General features: G+C 55.2%; 1 protein-coding gene across 5 annotated transcripts in view; it reads left to right on the top strand.

Moving 5' to 3' along the window:
* Positions 1–3,289: 3,289 nt before the first annotated feature.
* UHRF1 (ubiquitin like with PHD and ring finger domains 1) overlaps positions 3,290–19,582 on the top strand; it is a 32,352-nt gene continuing 16,059 nt past the window's right edge. The window contains exons 1-5 of one of the 5 annotated variants that reach the window (XM_072787718.1): positions 3,290–3,449; positions 4,765–4,931; positions 13,102–13,365; positions 14,321–14,481; positions 17,103–17,318. In XM_072787718.1, the coding sequence (XP_072643819.1) occupies positions 4,779–4,931; positions 13,102–13,365; positions 14,321–14,481; positions 17,103–17,318 (794 nt within the window). In that variant the 5' untranslated portion in view covers positions 3,290–3,449; positions 4,765–4,778. Of the gene's footprint in view, positions 3,450–3,948; positions 4,094–4,263; positions 4,686–4,764; positions 4,932–6,933; positions 7,141–13,101; positions 13,366–14,320; positions 14,482–17,102; positions 17,319–19,582 lie in introns of those variants that run through there. The other 4 variants (XM_072787719.1, XM_072787715.1, XM_072787717.1 and 1 more) reach the window with 4 other exon arrangements.

Genomic DNA, 19,582 nt, shown 5'->3' with positions numbered 1-19,582 from the left:
TCACCTGTCTGTGACATCATCCAGCCAGGGTTCTGGGAAGGGGTCTCTAGTGGCCAGGAGGGGAGACAGGGCTGTTGTTCAGGGGTGAGATAGCTGGGGAATTCCAAAGTCCTCGCTGGCTTATGAAATGATAGCCCATCCACTTTTTTTTTTTCCTGTAGGAAACAACAAATACATAAGCCAAAACAACCATAGGACCCTAGCATTCTAGCTACATAGGGGACACCTGTCATCATGCTGGGAGGTTAGAGGCCTAGGTGGGAAGGACTCTGGTGAGGTAGGCATTATGAGCTTTACCTAGAGATGGAGAGGAATGAGCCCAAAGATATTATCTGTTCTATCAGATGGCTCCCAAATGTGGTATGTGCACTCCTTAGGGTTCATACACCAGTTAAACTCATATACAATCATTATCATTTAAAAAAAATTATTTATTTGAGAGAGAAAGAGAGAGCACAGAGGGAGAGGGAGAAGCAGATTCCCTGCTGAGCGGAGAACCCATTGCAGGGCTCAATCCCAGGACTCTGAGATCATGACCTGAGCCAAAGGCAGATGCTCAACCAACTGAGCCACCAGGGTTCCCATAATCATTGTCATTTTAATGGTTCTCTCTATATACCAGTCCCTGATAGAAAAAAATTATAGTTATGGCCAAGACATGAAATCTGGTGTGTCCGGACTGAAGATGCTTAGAGCATTGTGTGCTCCCCCTAAACACCTCCTTACACATCTGACATTTCTCTTTACACCCGCGTCTCCTCCAATTGAATGGGAAGTCCCCACAAGGTAGGACTTAGTTTCTGGAAGCTTTGTGCCCATCAACATCTGCTTGACTCTGGGGCTGGTTCAGACAAGAGGGGTGTCAATAAGTTTGTTGAGTGATTTAGTCACCTTCCAGAATATATCATTTTGCAAAAAGGAAACAGGCCTTTTGCCCACTAATGGTTTTCCTGGGGGCCTGACTTGCATGTGGGCAGTGGTGAGCCACTGGAGCAGAAGAGGTGCCAGGAAGTGTCCATTCTCCAGACTCTGGCAGGCCTTCTTCATTGTCTTTGTCCTATCTTGCTTTATTATTTCATATCATGTCTTTTGTAAGCATTGCTAGTTTGTCTCCCTGAATGGTTTGTAAACTTCTTCTGGAGATGCCTGGCACAGTCTTTTATTCATGTTTGTTAACGAACCCAAGCAACCTCTCCAACTTTCTGAAAATGATTGGAGAAATGGGCCCCTCAAAGTTCTTCCTGCAGGGAAAGCCAGACCTCATTCTGCGTTACTTGACTTGGGATATCTGAGGGGCCTGGGCTGTGCCCTGCTCCAAATACGCCTGAAGAATGTTTTTCCTCTTTTGGTCCTGTTGAGTTTTTGCAACAGTAGGTACAAACAGATGATATGCTCTCACCAGGGATGGGCCAAGTTCCCATGGCAGGTTCCTAGCATAAAAAACCTCATCCCAGACTCAGGTAGGCCTGCTTTATACCTGCCGATCCCTGGGATGTGGTCTGTACCCAGCTGATGGGTGTGTGCCCAGAGAGATACTTAGTAGCACAGACGAAATTCTGAAGTTGGAAGAAGTTAACTGTAGCATCTGGACTTTGTATCTTGGACTCTATTTGTTCCCTATGACTTCTATGACAAATCCTCACATTTTTAGTGACTTAAAAAACAAATTTATTCTCTTACCGTTCTGGAGGTCAGAAATCCAAAACAGGTCTTAAGGGGCTAAGAAGGTGTTTTAGGGTTCTAGGAGAGGAATCCAGCCATCACCTTTTTTGGAGTCTCTATGGGTTTCCCCACATTCCTTGTCTGTGGGTCTCATCATGCCAACCTCTACTTCTGTTGTCACTTCTTCTCTGCCCTTCTGCCTCTTTCACTTGTTAGACCCTTGTGATGAGTTTGGACCAGCCTGCATAATCTAAAATAATCTCCCCCACTGAAAGGTCTTTTAATCTCATCTGCAAGGTCTCTTTTGCCATGGAAACTACCATATTCACAGGCTCAGGGATTAGGATATGGCTATCTTTAGGGGGACATTCTTCTGTCTGCCACTTGGGGAAATAATAGCAGAAGGACCAGTGCCTAGAAGGGACTCTACTCAGTGCCAGGGAGACCTGTACAAACAGAAGTTGGAGGTCATCACTCTTCTGCTCAGTCTTCCTGTGCTGCTCACTGCTCTCAAGAGATAAAGCCCAAAGTCCTCCTGGTGGCCCTTGAGGTCTTAGATGCCACCCCTCTCTGACCTCGTCCCCTCTCTGCTCAGCTACACTGGCTCCTGGCTGCTCCCCGCTACATTTCTAAGGCTTTTCTGGCCTCTGAGCTTGCCTGTCTCTCCTTGACCCATCTGTCCTTGGTTTCTATCTCAGATCTCAGCTCAAATGTCATCTGTTCAGAGAGGCCCACCTCTCCACCTCAACCAGAACGTCCTCTCTGCCCACCCCCCACATGCCTCTCCAGCTACTGTCCTGTCTTCAATGCAAATAGCAGTATCTGAAATGATTTGCTTTACGTATTCATTTTTTTGCCTGTCTCTCCAGACAAGAATTTACCCTTCTGGAGACCACCAACAGGGTTGGCCTTGCCCATTGTTGGGGCCCCCCCCAGCTCTGAACACTGCGACCGGGCGCTTTGTAGGTGCCCAGCATGGGTCACTGTGTGCCCGCCAAGGCTGGCCACAGCAGAGCAAGCAGGGCGGAGGGGGCAGGGCAGTCCTGCCCGCCTGGACAGCCGGCGAAGGCGGGAAAACGAGGCGGGAAACCCAGCAAACAAGCCCTGCGGGTGGGTAGGGTAGGGAGCTCTAGCAGGCCCTGACGCCAGGAAATGGAGCTTGGGGCGATCAGGCTGGCCATCGGGGTCCAGGCGATCTCGAGAGGGGCCCCCACATTCTACTGCCGTGTTTAAACATTGATTCTGGCCCTCCTTGCCCTACTGGTCAGTGCGTGCCCGTGCCCCGGGGGAGAGGGGCTGTGGAAAAGGAATGAAAGGTCAGGGGGTCTCTACCCGGGGTCCCTGCCCCGGGCGTCCCTAGGGCTCCTGAGGGACACTCATAGTGGGGGGGGGGCCCAGCTCCCGCCACTGGGCCGGGCTGCACACTGGGCGCGCCCAGCAGAGCGCGCAGGGCTGGGCGGGGCCGTGGCCCGCTGGGCGGAGTGGGGGTGGGTGGAGGAGGGGGCGCCCCCCACCCCCTTTCTCGCTTCCCGCCACTGCGGCGGCCAATCACCAGGCAGGCGCCCGCCCCTGGCGCGGCCTCCCGCGGCCCCGCAACTCCCAAACGCCGAGTTTTCGCGGGAAAAAAAATCAGAGCAGCTGGCAGCGCGGCGGGCAGCGGCGGCCGTCCAGGCGCTCCGGGTCGCAGGCAGGTCCGCGCGGGGTCCGGGGCCACGCACGCGTCTCCATCGCCATCCCCAGCCAGGCCAGGCGCGCAGGCAGGAGAGCGGATCGGGGCGGCCGGAGAGGTGAGCCTCCGCACTGATCTGGGTGCCTTCCCGGCCCGGGGCGGGGAGAGGGCCCGGCGCACCGGGCGCGGGGACTTTGCAAAACTTTCCGGAGCTGCCCGGGGACGCGCGGCCGGCACCGGCGCACGCACGCCCCGCAGCCTGGCGGCTCTGCACGCCGTCCCGGGCCCTGCCCCCGCCCCCGCCCCGCCGGCCCCCGGGAGTCGCCCGCGCAGCCGGGGCGCCGGCAGGGGCGGGAGGAACCTACCCAGAGCCCCGCGGGGGTCGCGCCGGCCGGGTGGGGGAGGGCCGGGCGAGCCGCAGGGGAGGATGTCAGGCTCCGCGCCTGCGCGCGGGGCGCCCCGCGATTCAATTGTCGCGCCCGAGCCCGATTTCGCGCGCCCTTAGTTCCCCGGGCGCGCCTGGGCCAATGGGGAGCGGGCGGGGCGGGGCAGCCGGGCGCGGCGCAGCCAATGAGCGAGGCGGCTCAAGTGAGGGGGCGGGACTTGGCGCGCGGGGCCCCTCGGCCGGTCCCAGCGGTGGGGGTGGGCGTGGGCTAGTTGGCGTGGCCCGAGCGGGCGGGCGGGAGAATAAGAGGGGCTCTGGCTCCGTGGGTCGGGGTCCCGGGAACGCAAGCCTGCGCGTGAGGCCGCCGTGGGGCCGAGGTGAGTCGCGCGGCGCGCGCGGGGGCGGCCGGGACGGGGCGGCCGGTTGCCATGGCCACCGCGGGGCCGGCCGCGTCGCGCACGCGCGCGGGGGGGGGGCGGCGGGGCCGCGGGCGCCCAGGGTTGGGGGCTCCGGGGTCTGGCGGGGGTGGGGGTGTCCTTCCCCTTCGGTCACACTTAGTTGAGTTTCTGGGACTTCTGAAGTTCCAACCCGCGCCGGACTTTTGGGTTTTCCTCTTGCTTCAGTATTAATCCAGGGAATGAATGAATGAATGAATGAATGAATGAACGAACGAACGAGCCTGGTCCCTCGCCTCTTGGCTGTGTCCTCCTTGCTTCTGTGGACATTGCCCTCCCCCCCTCCGCCCTCCCCGTGAAAGTCGGAGTGGGTTGGACTGAGCGGTCCGAGATGCCTCTTGCCTTCCCCTAATTTGCCCTTCCTCCTGGCACTTCCACCGTTGTTGGTCATTAATGCACTAATTCGTCTTCATCGACTCTGGGGGCCCTGCTCAGCTGCGGCTGGTCCCCGGGCCCGTGCGCCGGGAGGGCTTTCGGGGAGTTTCCTCGTGTCCACAGACTGGACAAAGCCAAGGTGACCTGAGCGTGGCACGGTGCGGTCTGCTGGTGGCAGCCGCAGAACTGACCCAGAGGTCCCGCTCTCTCCCGCCCAGCACCAGCAGACACCATGTGGATCCAGGTTCGCACCATGGACGGGAAGGTGGCCCACACCGTGGACTCACTGTCCAGGCTGACCAAGGTGGAGGAGCTGAGGAGGAAGATCCAGGAGCTGTTCCACGTGGAGCCAGGCCTGCAGAGGCTTTTCTACAGGGGCAAGCAGGTAAACCCGCCCCGCCGGCTGCCGCCCGCCCAGCACCTTTGTTCTTGCCTGGTCCAGGCGTCGTACATATACTCTCCCCGCCCCTCGTCCGGTCCCGCTTCACGTCTCCACAGAAACCTCAAATGCCTGAGCCAGGAACAAAGGCTCCACTCGCAGATCGACATACCGGGCAGGAAGCTGGCACTCCAATCTGTAGCATTTGGGCTTTTAAGTCGGTCTCCCCTTGTTTTCTTCTTTTTTGTTTTTTGAAGCTCCCTTCAAAATAATCTCTAGAAAAGGAAGTTGGAGGTGGCCAATGGAGGACTGATGAATTTTCCAGGAAGAGCCTAGAATCCTTGCTCCGACACTAGGACAGAAAGGGCCAGGTTTTCCTTTGAAACACACGCCCGTGGGCCACAGCCTGCACCTATTTAGAGTTCGACCCCACAGGGCCTGTTATCTAGAAATTTGGATCCGCTTGTTCGGAGTCCGGAGATGGCGCTTGCTGGTCAGGAATTTCCGCCACTCTGGGCCTGCTCCGCGCAGTGAGCGGGAGCTCGTGCTTTCCTCCGGGTCTGCGGGCCCCGCTTTCCTGCCTCCTTTCTTCTCGCCCTCTTCCCAGCCCCTGGTGGCCTAAAATGGCCACCCTTGCTTTCTCAGCTGCCCACATTTGGGCGGCTTTCTCTGGGGGCAGTGGAGGGTTTCCGTGTTTGTCGGTGTCTTTGGGGGGCTGGCGGGTTGGCCCATCCTCCTTTGGGTGGGATTTCCCCCGTAAGATAAGATGATCCAGCGCGAAGTGGCCGTCTCGTCTGCAGGGGCCGTCGTACAGTGGGGTGGACGGTAGGGGACAACGGCCTAGGGACTGGGTCCTGGCTTAAAAGTCTTCAGTTAGGCTGCGGGTGCCTGACTTTGTTGTCGTTGCGTTTTGAACTGGGTGCTGCCGCCATCTGCTGTCTCCGTTGGGGAATAAACAATCTGCGCCCGGCCTGGGTTTTTTTGGGGGCTGGGAGGTTCCAGTGTGGTTAAACTCAAAAGGAGACCCCGATGATTAATTTCCTGGGCTTGTGGTGACCTTGGAGACCTTTCGCCTGCTTCCTGGGGTGACTTGACTGTCTTAAGGATCCGAGTTAACCCGCCCCGCCTGCGGAGGGGAAGCCAGTCCCGCAGACTCGAGGGTTTGACTGTTGAGTCGCCTGCGCGTTGAGCAAAGGCAGGGCTTTGAGTAAGCTCTGCCAGGGTGCTGTCTCTCCCGCCTCCTCCAACGGCTCATTTCTGTGGCATCCAGACTGACTTCGATGAGCCACTCGGTCTCTTTGTTCGGCAGAAGATCCTTTCACAGAGTTTCCGAGAACCTCCCGCGTGTGCCTGCTAAGCAGTTCACAGCGTGAATCAGAGGTGGCTCCGATCGAGTTGTCTCAAGTGGGAGTATCTGCGAGCGCCTGCCACGTGCCCGGCACCGTTGTTACATTCCAAATGGGCCCAAAAGTCTCGAGAGCCGAACACCCAAGCGCTCACCCCTAGATCTTGCCCCTGGCATTTGGCCGCATTCCAGCTAGCGCAGCCTTCTCTGTCCTCCTGTCTGTCCACCCATCCGTTGTAGTTTTTGGAGTGCATTTCTAAGTTGCAGGCGCTGGTTCACGCCAGCCCTAAGCCCTTGAGCACGCCTGACATTCACTGGAGCCCAATACGGGTCTGGATTTCTTGTTTTTCTAGGTTATCACAGGCACATAGTGAGATACACACGTAAAGCAGAACATTTGGAGTCTGGACAAATGTCTGCACCCACACAACCAAACCCCGTCTCCCTTCCTTGGTAAAGATCCACGTGAAAGTCCCTTAGGACTCCTGGAAGTCATAAAGCCTGATGATACCAGGAACACCTGTGGGCGGAAGACGCGTATGTTGTACCTTTAACCAGCGGGACGTCAGCGAGGAGAGAGGAGAGACGGTGCTCTTGCCCGGCTTTCACACTTAGCACAGGGTTCCTGCTTCCTGTAACCTTTGTGACTGCCGCCCGTCCCCCCGCCTGGCGCTCCTTCCGCACTCGGCAGCGGCAGCTAGCTCGTGAGGGAATGTTGCAGTCGTCTCCGTCTTCCGGCTGAGGCAGCCAGGCCTAGAGCGTGATGCAACTTCCCCAGGGATGCGGGGGGCCCGGCCTGGCTGCCAGGAGGTGGGACAGCGACAGGAGGGTGGGGACAGGCCTTACCGCAGCACCTCGTGCACTGAGCCAGTGAGTCGAGTCTGCAAACAGACCAGGCTGATACTGGTTGAAAGCAGCGCAGTTTCCAGTGGGGGGGCCAGAGAGCTGTTTTTACAGAACGTTCTAGAGAATCTTCGCAGTTCTTTTTTGCTTTTTTTTTTTCTTCTTCGCTTTTAAAGAAACATGTTGCAGCAGTCCAAGGTCTGCAGTAAGGTTGATTGAGATGATAAAGCAGAACATAGTTGAGTCTTTCTTCAGGATATGGGAGGGTTTCGTGGCCGGCTTGTTTGGGCTGAATAGGTTGGCGGTTATGTCGCTTGATTGGCGGAAATGCAAGAAGCCGAATGGGGGCAGGGACCCGGGCGGCAGGCCCAGCCTGGGCAAGGGCGAGAGGCATCTGGTGCCTTTTTCTTGGCTGCCCATAAAAATAACAATAGCTGTCATTTGTGGTGACTCCAGCCCGCTCAGGTGTAGGGCCCTGCCCTTTACATAATCTTCCGGTCCCCTGCCCAGGTGGCCTGGGTCCCCTGCCCAGGCCCGGCCTGCTCGCAGGGAAGGTGCAGTGAGTCAGCGCCGGGTTCCTCCCCTCGGCCTTGCTGACTCGGGGACCGGCTTGTTTTCTGCAGTTGCCCGCCTTGAGAAGTATTTAGTAGCCAATCGACTGGGAGGGAAACCCCAAGAGCGGCCTCCCTGGCCTCGGTAGTGGTGGTGGTAAGGTCCGTCTGGAAGATCAGCCCGAAATGGTGCCCTGGAAATGGCCTCGAGAGGGTCGCTCGTGTCCGAGCACCACCAGTTCAGACTGGCTTTTCCTCAACGCTGTCCCCAATTTCCCGAGTCCTGTCTGTCAGGCTGCGTGAGGGAGGGTCCCCTTCCTTCCCCTGGGGGAGCAGCGCCTGAGCCAGGTGTCTGCCGAACCTTATTGTATAGTTTGGCTCCCTGAGGACTGCTCACCCCCGCCCTGGGAGCCCCATGCGGCCACAGACCGACTGCGAATGAGGGGGCATGTCCCAGTCAGTCCAATAAAGCTTTATTTACAAAAACAGGTGCAGGCTAGGCTGTCATGCTGGCTGTAGCTCAGTTACGCCCTGTCGTGCTTCCATGCCGTGTCCTTGGTAGGTGCATCCGGGTTTTACTGTCAGGATCGGCTCCGCTGTGGAATGTACTAGAACAGGTCCCCTAGGGCATTGTGCTGCAGTTTTCCCAGGGCAGGGTGCACAGTGTTTGGTCTTAGGACTCCTTTCCACCCTCCAAAACAGCTTACAACCCCAAAGAGCTCTTGTTGATGTGGAAGGGTCCTGTGTGGCCCTGGGGTGCCGTCCACTCTGCTCCCCCCGCCAAGGTGTCCCCTCTGCTGAATCTGCATTCCTGCTTGATGCGGTTTTTCCTGTCCTGTCTCTGTTGGTCTGTCCCGTCTGCATGCTGGGTTGTTGCAGAGCCTGGAGGCTGAGCAGGACCAGTGAGGGGCCTGTACTGCACCCCCAGGAAAGGGGCAGAGCCGTTTCCTGCTCCCTCCCCCTCAGCCGCCCAGCCCAGCCTGGCAGGCCCTCCTCAGTGATACTCCCTTTTCTCCTCCAGCTTGATCCTCCCGTAGGAGGCTCACTTTCCCCGCCACCTCTTGCCTAAATGGCTGCTTAGAGCTAACCCGAGAACCACCACTTGGCCAAGCCCACGGACATGTATTTCCTGCCCTCTTGGGCCTCTGGGCAGCACCTGGCACCCTGAAGAGTACCCTTGGAAAATGTTGGGGGGCAGAGAGTAGACAGAAACGGTAGGCACCGCAAGCTTTAATCCCAGTTTCTGACAGGACCAGCATGCTTAGTTGTCAAATCCTGTATGTGTTTGTTCACTTTTACACGGTGTGCATGGCCGATAATTCCAAACATCCAGAAATGTCCAGAAAGCATACTTGGGTTAAAAAAGAGAGAAAGACATAAACACTGTGGACAGTTTTGTCTTCGGACCTGAATCTGCTGTACAGGATTACGTGCCCCAAACCACATACACACACCCTCCACTCCAGGCAGTTTTGAGGGATGTTCAGTGCAAAGTTTGGCTCTACGAGATGTTAACTGTGGGTTTGATTTTAACAATGAGACCTCTAACACAAGGGCAGGTCACCTGTCGTGTGGTTTTTGTAGCTTTTATTAACACTGTTAGCTTAGCCTCGGTTGGAATTTTAGGACCTTTTTTTTTTTTTTTTTAAAGTCCTCTCTACATGCAATGTGGGGCTCAAACTCAACAACCCCGAGATCAAGAGTCACGTTCCTCCAACTGAGCTGGCCCGGCGCTCCAGAACTTTTGGATTTTGATAATGAATCTAAACTTAGAGCACATTGGTGTGAGGCAGGCCTGGGCCCAGCCTCCCTCCCTCTTGATTCCCAAGCGTTTTTTCACAGCTTTGGGCAGGCGGAGAGGCACACCACACACACTCTCTCCTGCAGCAAATAGTCGTGCAGCCCTCCTGCAAGGGCCCTTCTGGAAGGTTCTAGAAGTGGCCTCAGGAAGCAACTGGACCAGCTTGTGAGTTATGTCTGGGAGGCAGAGCCCCATGCCAGCCTGCCCCAGCCTGAATGCCTCCTTCCCTGCCCCGTGTGTGCCTGTCTGCGTCCTTGCCTGGGTCGGCTCGTCGGCCGCCTCCAGGGAGCCTGTGCCTGGCTTCCTGACCCGGGGTGGACATGAGGGGCCTGGTCATGCTCCTGGTTCCAGCTCTCTCCCACTGCCTCTCCGTTGTCTGGGTGCCTCGGTTCATGCTTTATTTCCCTGATTTATCCTTGTTTCCCTTGACCGATGTGAGAGGCTTGTCTGCTTTGCTGCCTCTCCCTGTCACACGCAGCTGTGTGGTACTCCTTTGTGTGATGAGGCCATGGTTTTCCCTGCAAGTGCTGCTGTGAACGCGCCGTGAGGTCACTGTGCATGTATCTCAGACACACGTGTGAGGCTCTCTGCACCTCAGGGCTCTCCTGGGGCCCTTCTGATCCTCTGGGGATGCTGGGTGGTGTCTGGGGACATCCGTGGCTGTCACAGCTGTGGGGCGCTCCTGGCATCGAGTGGGTGGGGGTCAGGGATGTGCACCCCCGAGAGCAATTCGCCCGATGTCAGTGGTGCCAAGGGGGTGTTTGCCTCATGAGGTGCTGGGCCTCAGGGTACACATGTCTTATCCTTTTTGAGGCCGTTTAGCCTGCCTTTTGGTTTCCTTCTCACAGTTACACTGGGGATGCTCGTCCCTCTTCATCTTTTTAAATTAACCCACTTATCATGAATTTATATATTTATAAACTTATTTATATTTACATATTTATTTGAGTACTCGATGCTCGGCGATATCAAGAGGAAGGTTCGGTGATCCCTCATATACCCGGCCTCCTCACACAGTCCCCCCAGCCACCCACATCCCCGTCTGAGTGGCATGTTTGTTATGTTCGATGAACACATGTTGTACAACTGATGTTAGGGTTCCTTTCTAATGTGCATTCTGTGGGTTTGGACAAGTGTGTAGTGATGTGGCCCCGCTGCTGTGGCTCTAGGAACCTCCCAGCCCTGGAACTAAACCCCTCCCTGCCCCACATCTCCAGTCACCCCTCCTCCCACGGATCCCACCACTCTCTTCGGATCCCACCACTCTCTCCGTAGTTTGGCCTTTTCTAGAATGTCCTTAGGGTGGCATCACACCATGTGTACTTTTTTGGACTCCCTTTTTAAAAAACAAAAACAATAACAACCCAACAGCTTTATTGAGATGTAATTCATGTACCGTGCAGTCCGCTCCCTTTTAAGTGTGTCGTTCAGTGGTTTTCGGCGTCTTTACAGAGTTGTTCAACCACCCCTGGAGGCAATTCTAGGATCTGTTCTTCACTTACATACTTTGTGGTATCGCTTCTCAGCCCCTGACAACCAATCACCTGCTTTGACTGCTCAAGAGCTCATCCTGGACGTGTCACATACATGGACTCACACAGCTGTGGGGCCTCCTGTGTCTGGTTCCCTCCCTGAGTGTCGTGGGTTCAGGGTCCATCCCCGGGGCGGCATGTGTGGGCGCCTCACCCCTGCTTGTGGGCGAGTGAAGTGCCCATATGGGGGACACGTGTGGGGGGGACACGTGTGTGTATCTGGTCCCCCGTTGATGGACAGGTTGTTTCCATCTTTAGGCTGCTGTGAACACGCGTGTGCAGGTTGACTGGTCTCTTCCCGTCTGTGTCCCCTCCACCCATTGTCACAGCTGTCCTGTGTTGGTCTTGTGTGGGAGGGCTGGCATCTTGTCTCACCCACCTTGGCCTCCCTGTGGTTCTGGGCAGGGCTGGGCACATGGGAGGCTCTGGTCGCACGCTGGGCAAACAGGTGCAGCGGGCCCTGGAAGCCCCTGTGGCTGGAGGCAAGTGTCGATGTGTTCAGATGCACCTTTCTGCGGGTGTGGGGGGTGATCATTCATCAGGTCCTCTGGTCTGTGCTGGATAAAGCGTAGCAGCCACTGCAGTGAAGAGCTTTGCACCCTGGAGCTCGCCCTCCCTATGACCTCAGGTGCTGCTTGCATATTGGGGCAGCCAGGCCTTTGAACACCAGCCTTTGGTAAATGTGGGGAAGGAAGAAAAGTTGGTTATTCCTGTATTTGTTTCCCTTTCTCTTCTTTTTCTTTAGGACACCTCTTCTAAACCGGTAGTTCTGCCCTCAGGGGACACTGGGCAGTGTCTGGGGACATCTCTGGTTGTCATGACTGGGCGTGCTCCTGGCATCGAGGGGGTGGGATCAGGGATGCTGCTCCCCCACAGTGCCCAGGACGGCCCCCGGGAGAACAGCCCGGCCCCATATGTCCACAGTGCGAGGGCAGAGACCTGCTTTAGGGACTTCGGGATAGGACAAGGTGCACTTGTGGGTCCTAGCTGGGTGTTGGTGGAGTGCCGTGGTGCCATGGGATCGTTTCTAATAGAAGATAATTCCTCTGCCTTTTGTGCCACTGGGATGCGGCTCAGGTGATAGAACTCCTCCTTGAGTTGTGCCAGCGCATAGGGTCCCATCAGTGACTCCCGTGGGTGGAATTAAGATAAAGGATTTTGTGGAGAGGGGCAGAGCCGTCGTGGAACCTGGTGAGTGTTGGGTGTGCCTCTCCTTTGGTTCATAGTGGACAGAGTCTCTCCCCCTTGGCACCATGAACTTTTGGGGCTGAACATTCCCTGATGTTGAGGCGTCTTGGGCACTGCGGGGCTGAGCAGCATCCCTGGCCTCACCCACTCAATGCCAGAAGCACCCTGGTTGTGAGGACTGAAATGACTCTAATGTGTTGTCAAGTGTCCCCTGGGGGCAGGATCACCGTGGGTGACACCCTGTGCCGGGGTTCCACTGACCCCCAGGAGTCCGCGTTCTTTAACCATCTGACTGTTGAGGTCCTGGGATGCTGCACACATTAATACACACTGAATTGGGGAAAAAGTGGTGACTCTCACGTGCTGGGGTCACCCTGGTTTATACTGTCTGATCTCTTGGGGATTTATTCTGCTGTCTAGTGTGAGCAGGGACTGGACTCAGGTTTTTCCCCTAAATAATTAATGCAGATTTTGTCTTGACACCATAGACATTTTGAGCCAGATCACCCAGTGTTCCCCGGAGGGCAGGACTGCCCTCAGGTTAGCCCCAGTGATAAAGGTAGTGCATTTTTATTATTACAAAAGTTACAAAGGACGGGATATTAAGAAACCTCCCCCGAGGTGTGATGTGTGTACCCAGCACGGCTGGTCATGCTGTGTGTCCACAGAACATTCGCCATATGACACGGGGAATCCTCATTCGAGAGAGTCTAAGGACCCTGAAGGAAGGGGGTGACCGTGTGTACCCCCCTCCTCCCGGCAGTGGACAAGTTTTGTCCTGTGATCTGATGTAGATCCTGCCGTCCATGAGGACAGATTTGGTACATTGTTTATGGCTTGTTCCCGTGCCTGGCACCCAGAAGACGAGCGCTACGTGTCTGGCAGGCCACTGACCTTTGTCTTGGTGTCTCTGCAGATGGAGGACGGCCACACTCTCTTTGACTATGACGTTCGCCTGAATGACACCATCCAGCTCCTGGTCCGCCAGAGCCTTGTGCTCCCCCCCAGCAGCAGCAAGGAGAGGGACTCTGAACTGTCGGACACCGATTCCGGCTGCTGCCTGGGCCAGAGCGAGTCCGACAAGTCCTCAAACAGCGGCGAGGCGGCCTCAGAGGCGGACGGGAAGGCAGGCCTAGCGGATGAAGACACGTGGGACGAGACGGAGCTGGGTCTGTACAAGGTGAGTCTCTCCTGGAAGGGTTGGGGTTGAGCTTTCGTGACCCCCCTGGCCGAACTCTTGACCCCCAGGACCCCAGGTGGCATGTGCCATGCCTCTCTGTCATCACTGGCTTTCCAGTTGCCCAGCTGTACCACAAGGGTAGGCCGCTGCCCTCATTCCCTTGGCTGGTCCTGCTGTGAAAATCGCCAGTGGGTGGTCTCCTGCGGCTTCCCTGCGGAAACCCAGTATTCCAACATCCTTCGTGATGCTTGATGGCAGGTCTTGGGCCTGGGTTTTACAGGGGTCCCTGTGCCCATCTTTACGGTGGCTGTAAAGCTCTGAATTCGCTGCCTCCCGCTTAAGATGAGGCAGTCTTACATAAAGATCTGGGTTCCCAGCCTGTCTAGAAAAATGGGCACCCTGGCCTCCATGGCCCACAGGGCAGGGATGATTCTGTCCCCGAGGGACACTGGGCAGTGTATGGGGGGATGCTCCTGGCATCGATGAGTGAGGGCCAGGGACACTGTTCAATCCCTCACAGCGACCAAGGACTGCCCCCTACCCTCCCCCACCAACAATCACCAGGCCCTGACGTCAGCAGTGCCAGTGCTAAGAAATCCTATTATGGGGATCCCTGGGTGGCGCAGCGGTTTGGCGCCTGCCTTTGGCCCAGGGCGCGATCCTGGAGACCCAGGATCGAATCCCACGTCGGGCTCCCGGTGCATGGAGCCTGCTTCTTCCTCTGCCTGTGTCTCTGCCTCTCTCTTTCTCTCTGTGACTATCATAAATAAATAAAAAAAATTAAAAAAAAAAAAAAAAAAAAAAAAGAAATCCTATTATGGTATATATTATATTTGGGTTTGTGTCCCAATCCTGAAGCATCCAGTGTCCGAGAACCCAAGCAGTCTCTGGTCAGCGGTGCTGGTCGGACGCTCCTTCTCCAGATTGGATGCGAGTGTTTTCTTGTTTGTGACAGGTCAATGAGTATGTCGATGCTCGGGACACAAACATGGGAGCGTGGTTTGAGGCCCAGGTTGTCAGGGTGACGAGGAAGGCCCCGTCTCAGGATGAGCCCTGCAGCTCCACCTCCAGCTCGACACCAGAAGACGACGTCATTTATCACGTGAAATATGATGAGTGAGTGTCACTGTGGTGGGGTGGGCCACGGTGTTGGCCCTCTGTGTATGGACCTGGAGTTTGGCACTGCCTTGGGGATGAGGATCAGGATTTGGGGGCTTCCACCCTCATGGTACCAAACCACCCAGGAGGCCACCCCAGAGGACTCCTCTATCATGGTGATCCACAGCTGGGCTGACCCCCTCCTCAGGTCATCTAGTTGGAAATATGCCTCCCGACCCCATTTCCTGTCTTACTCTGTTCTACAACGTTCACTGTGTGAAGCCTCTGGAGTTTGTGGTCTGTCCCTTACTGGAATGCACCAGTACTTAGCGAGTGCTCCCCGTGTGCTAAGCATAGGGAGTCCTTGTCTGTGCACATAGAGGATGTCTTGGACCGTCTCGAATGGCCATCCCAGAATACTACAGGCAGGGCGGCTAGATCTCACGCTCTGGAGGCTGGAAATCCCAGATCACAGTGTTGGCGGGTTGGTGCCTGGTGAGGGCCATCTTTCTGGCTTGTGGCCGTCTTCTCACTGACCTCACAATCTTTCCTTTGTGGGGCTGAGAGTCCACCCTGGTGTCTCTTCTTGTAAGGACTCCAGTCCCAACTGGATTAGGGCACCACCTTTAGGACCTCATGCAACCCAACTTACCTCCCCATCTCCAAAGGTAGTCCCATTAGGGGTTCAGGCTTTATGATGGGAGTTTTGGGGGATCCAACTTGGTCTGTCACAGAGGGCAAGCCGACCTCCCCAAGAGAGCTCTCATTCTGGGGGCCTAGGGGCCCCCATCTGCTTCCCTGACACTTTTTTTTTTTTTTTAAGATTTTATTTATTCGTGAGAGGCACAGGGAGAGAGAAAGAGAGAGGCAGAGACACAGGCAGAGGGAAAAGCAGGCTCCACGCAGGGAGCCCAATGCAGGACTCGATCTTGGGTCTCCGGGATCACACCCTGGGCTAAGGGCAGGCGCTAAACCACTGAGCCACCCAGAGATTCCCACCCCACCCCCCGCACTTTTTTAAATAAGATTTTATTTACTTATTCATGAGAGAAACAGAGAGAGGGGCAGAGACACAGGCAGAGGGAGAAGCAGGCTCCCCACCCAGGACCCCGGGATCACGCCCTGAGCTGAAGGCAGGCGCTTAACCACTGAGCCACCCATGCGTCCCTCCCTGCCACTTTCTGGCACATCTTCAGTTTAGCTCTGCAGAAATTAAGGAATAGTCGGATGAATGAGTCTGCAGGGCTCCCAGCCTCCTGGTTGGGGTTGCAAACTGCGGCCTTAGGGCCAGATCCCACCACCTGGATTGGTAAAGAAAGCTTTATCAAAGCACATCAACGCCCATTCATTGAAGTTTGGCCTGTGGCTATTTTCTTGGTGCTAGAGTTGAATATTTAGAGACCTTCCAGCTTCCCCTGGCTGAAAATACTCACTGACCTTTACAGGGCAACCGTGGTTCTTGGTGATTTACTGGGGAAACAGCGTGCTTGGCAGCACGGGTAGTGGGAATCCAAGCCCTCTCAGTGGGGGCTTAACTTTGTTGCTGATGGAATGTTTCCGTCCAATTATTTTATGCCTTTTTTGAGACTGCTAGAAGGTTCCTGCATTTTTTTTTTTAAGGTTCCTGCATTTTGAGAAGAATGAATTCCTATTGTATCCTAATATCTAGTACATTATAATTATCATTATTTTTTAAATGTATTTATTCACGATAGTCACACGGAGAGAGAGAGAGAGAGAGAGAGGCAGAGACACAGGCAGAGGGAGAAGCAGGCTCCAAGCACCGGGAGCCCGATGTGGGATTCGATCCCGAGTCTCCAGGATCACGCCCTGGGCCAAAAGCAGGCGCCAAACCGCTGCGCCACCCAGGGATCCCTATTTAGTACATTATTACTTACACAAGCAAAGCAAGGTAAATCCGTTCTGTGCAGACAGGTGGAAGTAGTGCAGTGTTTCCCTCCACAGATGTTCTCGGTACTTGTTCCTTAGGGCTGCCAAAACAGGACCTCAGACTGAGTGGCTTATAACAACAGAAGTCTATTCTCCTACTATTCTGGAGGCCAGGGGTCCAGAATAAAAAAATCAAGGTGTTGGCAGGGCGGCCCTCCCTCTGGAGGCTCTCGGGAAGGATCCTTCTTTGCCCCTCATGGCTTCTGGTGGTGGCTGGCAGTCCTTGGCCGCGCCCCTCCACTCTTCGGCTGTGTCTTCAGGTGTCCGTCTCCGTCCATCACCTTCCTTCCTCTTCTAAGGACACCAGTCATTGGATTTAGGGTCCCCCCACCCCCACCGTGTGACCTATCAGGGCTTCATGACATCCGCAGACCCTATTCATCCGCAGAGACCCTATTTCCACGTGACGTCCCGTTGCCAGGTACCAGGGATTAGGACTCCCCGCCTGTCTTTTTGGGGGACACAGTTCAACCCACAGCACCTTCTGTGATTGGAATGTGTCTCTGTGCCTGAGTTTTTTCCGTACTGGGAAATGAGCTCATCAGGGAGGCGACTTCACGTGCCACTGTGCTCCAAGTCACCCAAACCCATCTTGGTGCAGCCTTTCCTGCCTTGACTTCCATCTCCCATCAAGGGGCTGAAGTCGGGGTTTACCCGAGGATCTAACAAGGTTGGGGTTTTCCTCCCAGCTACCCGGAGAACGGAGTGGTCCAGATGAGTTCCCGTGATGTCCGGGCTCGTGCCCGAAACATTCTCAAGTGGCAGGAGCTGGAGGTGGGCCAGGTGGTCATGCTCAACTATAACCCCGACAATCCCAAGGAGCGTGGCTTCTGGTATGATGCAGAGATACTACGGAAGCGCGAGACCCGGACGGCGCGGGAGCTGTACGCCAACGTCCGGATCGGGTGAGTGACAGGTCAGCCCTGGGGCTGTCCGGCCAGGGCTCTGGAGGGTGAGGCCCTCGGTCTCTCATGGCCCCGCCTGGGGGACTGTCTCTGAACGGTGGTGGTTTCAAGATGCATTTTTTCTTGTGTTGTTTTGAGTTTGGCAAATAGGTCATAATCTCAAATCCGTCAAAATCCAGAAAGTTCTGAAGGACTGTTCTTCCTTTTTCTGTATCCAAGGGATGCAGTTCTTGTTTCTGGAGACCTCTCTCGTCACTTTCTAGGGACATCCTGCATGTAAGCAAGCATCGTATGCAGAAACTAAAGCACACGTAGGGATGTTCTCCACATCAGGGAGCAGCAAACTGCAGTCCACAGGCCGGATCCGGCCCTCTGCCTGTTTTGGCAAATAAAGTTTTATTGACACACAGCCATGTCCATCTCTTTATCTGTGGTTGCTTTGGTGTTCCAAGGGCAGAGTTGATTAGTTGAGAGAAAGGCTGTGCTCACAAAGCCAGAAAGATTGGGTCTTTGCAGAAGGTGTTTGCTAAGCCCTGTTCTGCTTTTCGTGTGTGTGTGTGTGTGTGTGTGTGTGTGTGTGTGTGTGTGTAAGAGAGAGAGAGACAGAGAGAGAAGATACATATAACAGGAAACTTACCATCGTAAGCATCTCTAAGTGTGCATGCAGCTCAGGTCACAAAGCCCCGCCGCGTACCCACCCCCACCACAGTTCTCCAGAACCTTCCATCTCCCCACACGGAGACCCCGTCCCCAGCACTGACCCCCCTGCCCCACCCCTGGCTCCCACCACCTCCTCTCTGTCTCTGTGGATGGGCTTCCTCTGGGGACCTCCTGGGAGGGGGGTCCTGTGGGAGGTATCCTTCTGGGTCTGGGGCCCCTCCCTGAGACCAGTGTCCTCGGGGTCCGTCCATGTGGTGGCAGGTGCTGGGATTTTCTTTTTTGTGGTTAAATAATATTCCATTACGTGTATCGTCTGTATATACACAGATACTGGGGCAACAGTGTCTTAAGCACGGGCACAAGTGCAGAGGTCCTGGGGCAGGGCCATACCTCGTGCATTTGTGGCCTCGGTGAGGAAGCCAGTGGTGTGGAGTGAGGACAGAAGGTAGAAGGAATCAAGACTGTGGGAGCCTCCAAGTGGCATGAAAGGTTCGGAACTGGTGTTCGTTCTCTTGCTGGCAGCCACTGGAGCGTTTGGGTGCAGGAGCCACACGCTTTGCCCTAAAATTAATCTGGCAGCTGAGAGGGGAACAGCCTGCGGGGTCAGCGTGGGAGCCAGGGCCACCAGGATGGAGATGGATGCAGACGTTTAGGGACAAGGTCCCAGGGCTCAGGGACTATAGCAGTATACTCGCTGCTATAAAGTTCCTCCTCAGCTCTGCCTTCACAGCTCTCCCTGTAAAAATTTACTGTGTTGGATTTTTCTTTTCTTCACCATTCTATTTTTTTTTTTTTTTAAACATCCTTTGAGACTTCCTCTCTGGCTCCTGGCTCCTTTGGAAATATTGTGTTTAATTCCCGAGTGTTTAGAGACTTCTGCGTTGTCCTTCTGTTACTGATTTCTGGTTTGACTGCATTATGGTGAAAGAACATACTCTCTGATTTCCGTTCTTCCCGATTTGTTGAAGTTTCTTGCACGGCCCCTGATGGGGTCTACATTGGTGACTGTTCCGTGGTAGCTTGAGGAAAAACCAGAATATTCTGTCGTTGGGCAGAATGTCCTATGTCTGTCTGCCAGAGCCCGCGGGCTGGTGGTGCTCTCTCCAGATTCTTGCTGATTGTCTGTCTGGTTCCCCGTCAGGTGCTGAGGGGTGTTGGAGGGCCCACCTCCACCCTGGGCCTGTCTGCCTCTCTCAGCCTCGCAGAGGGAATGTGATTGACCAATAAGCACATGCGGAGGGCACTTAGTAGGCCTCCTGGGTGGAGAGACCCTTGTTACCTCGTGCTGTGATTTCCCTCTGTGCGTCTGCTGGTTTCCTTGGCTCTGAAGTGCGCTCTTCCCGGCGTCCCTGCGTGCACAGACACACCTGCTTTGCTTTTTCAGGTTAATGTTTGCTGGCTGTATTCTTTCCTTTTACTGTCAACCTCTGTAGTTGAACTAAAAAGAAGTTTTTTATGACCGGCATATAACTGGGTGGTTTTTTTAATCTGCTCTGTCATCTTGCCTTTCGATTGGCGCAGGCAGGCCATTCACATGAGATAACCGTCGGTACGTTAGGACTTAGGTCGGCCAGCTTGTCGTTTGCTTTCTGTTCGTTGCCTCC

The sequence above is a fragment of the Canis lupus genome, chromosome 19 (genome assembly GCF_048164855.1).
Source record: "Canis lupus baileyi chromosome 19, mCanLup2.hap1, whole genome shotgun sequence".
NCBI classification, from domain to species: Eukaryota; Metazoa; Chordata; class Mammalia; order Carnivora; family Canidae; genus Canis; species Canis lupus.
The sequence above is the reverse complement of the archived record's forward strand: the minus strand, read 5'-3'. Positions and strand labels throughout refer to the sequence as shown.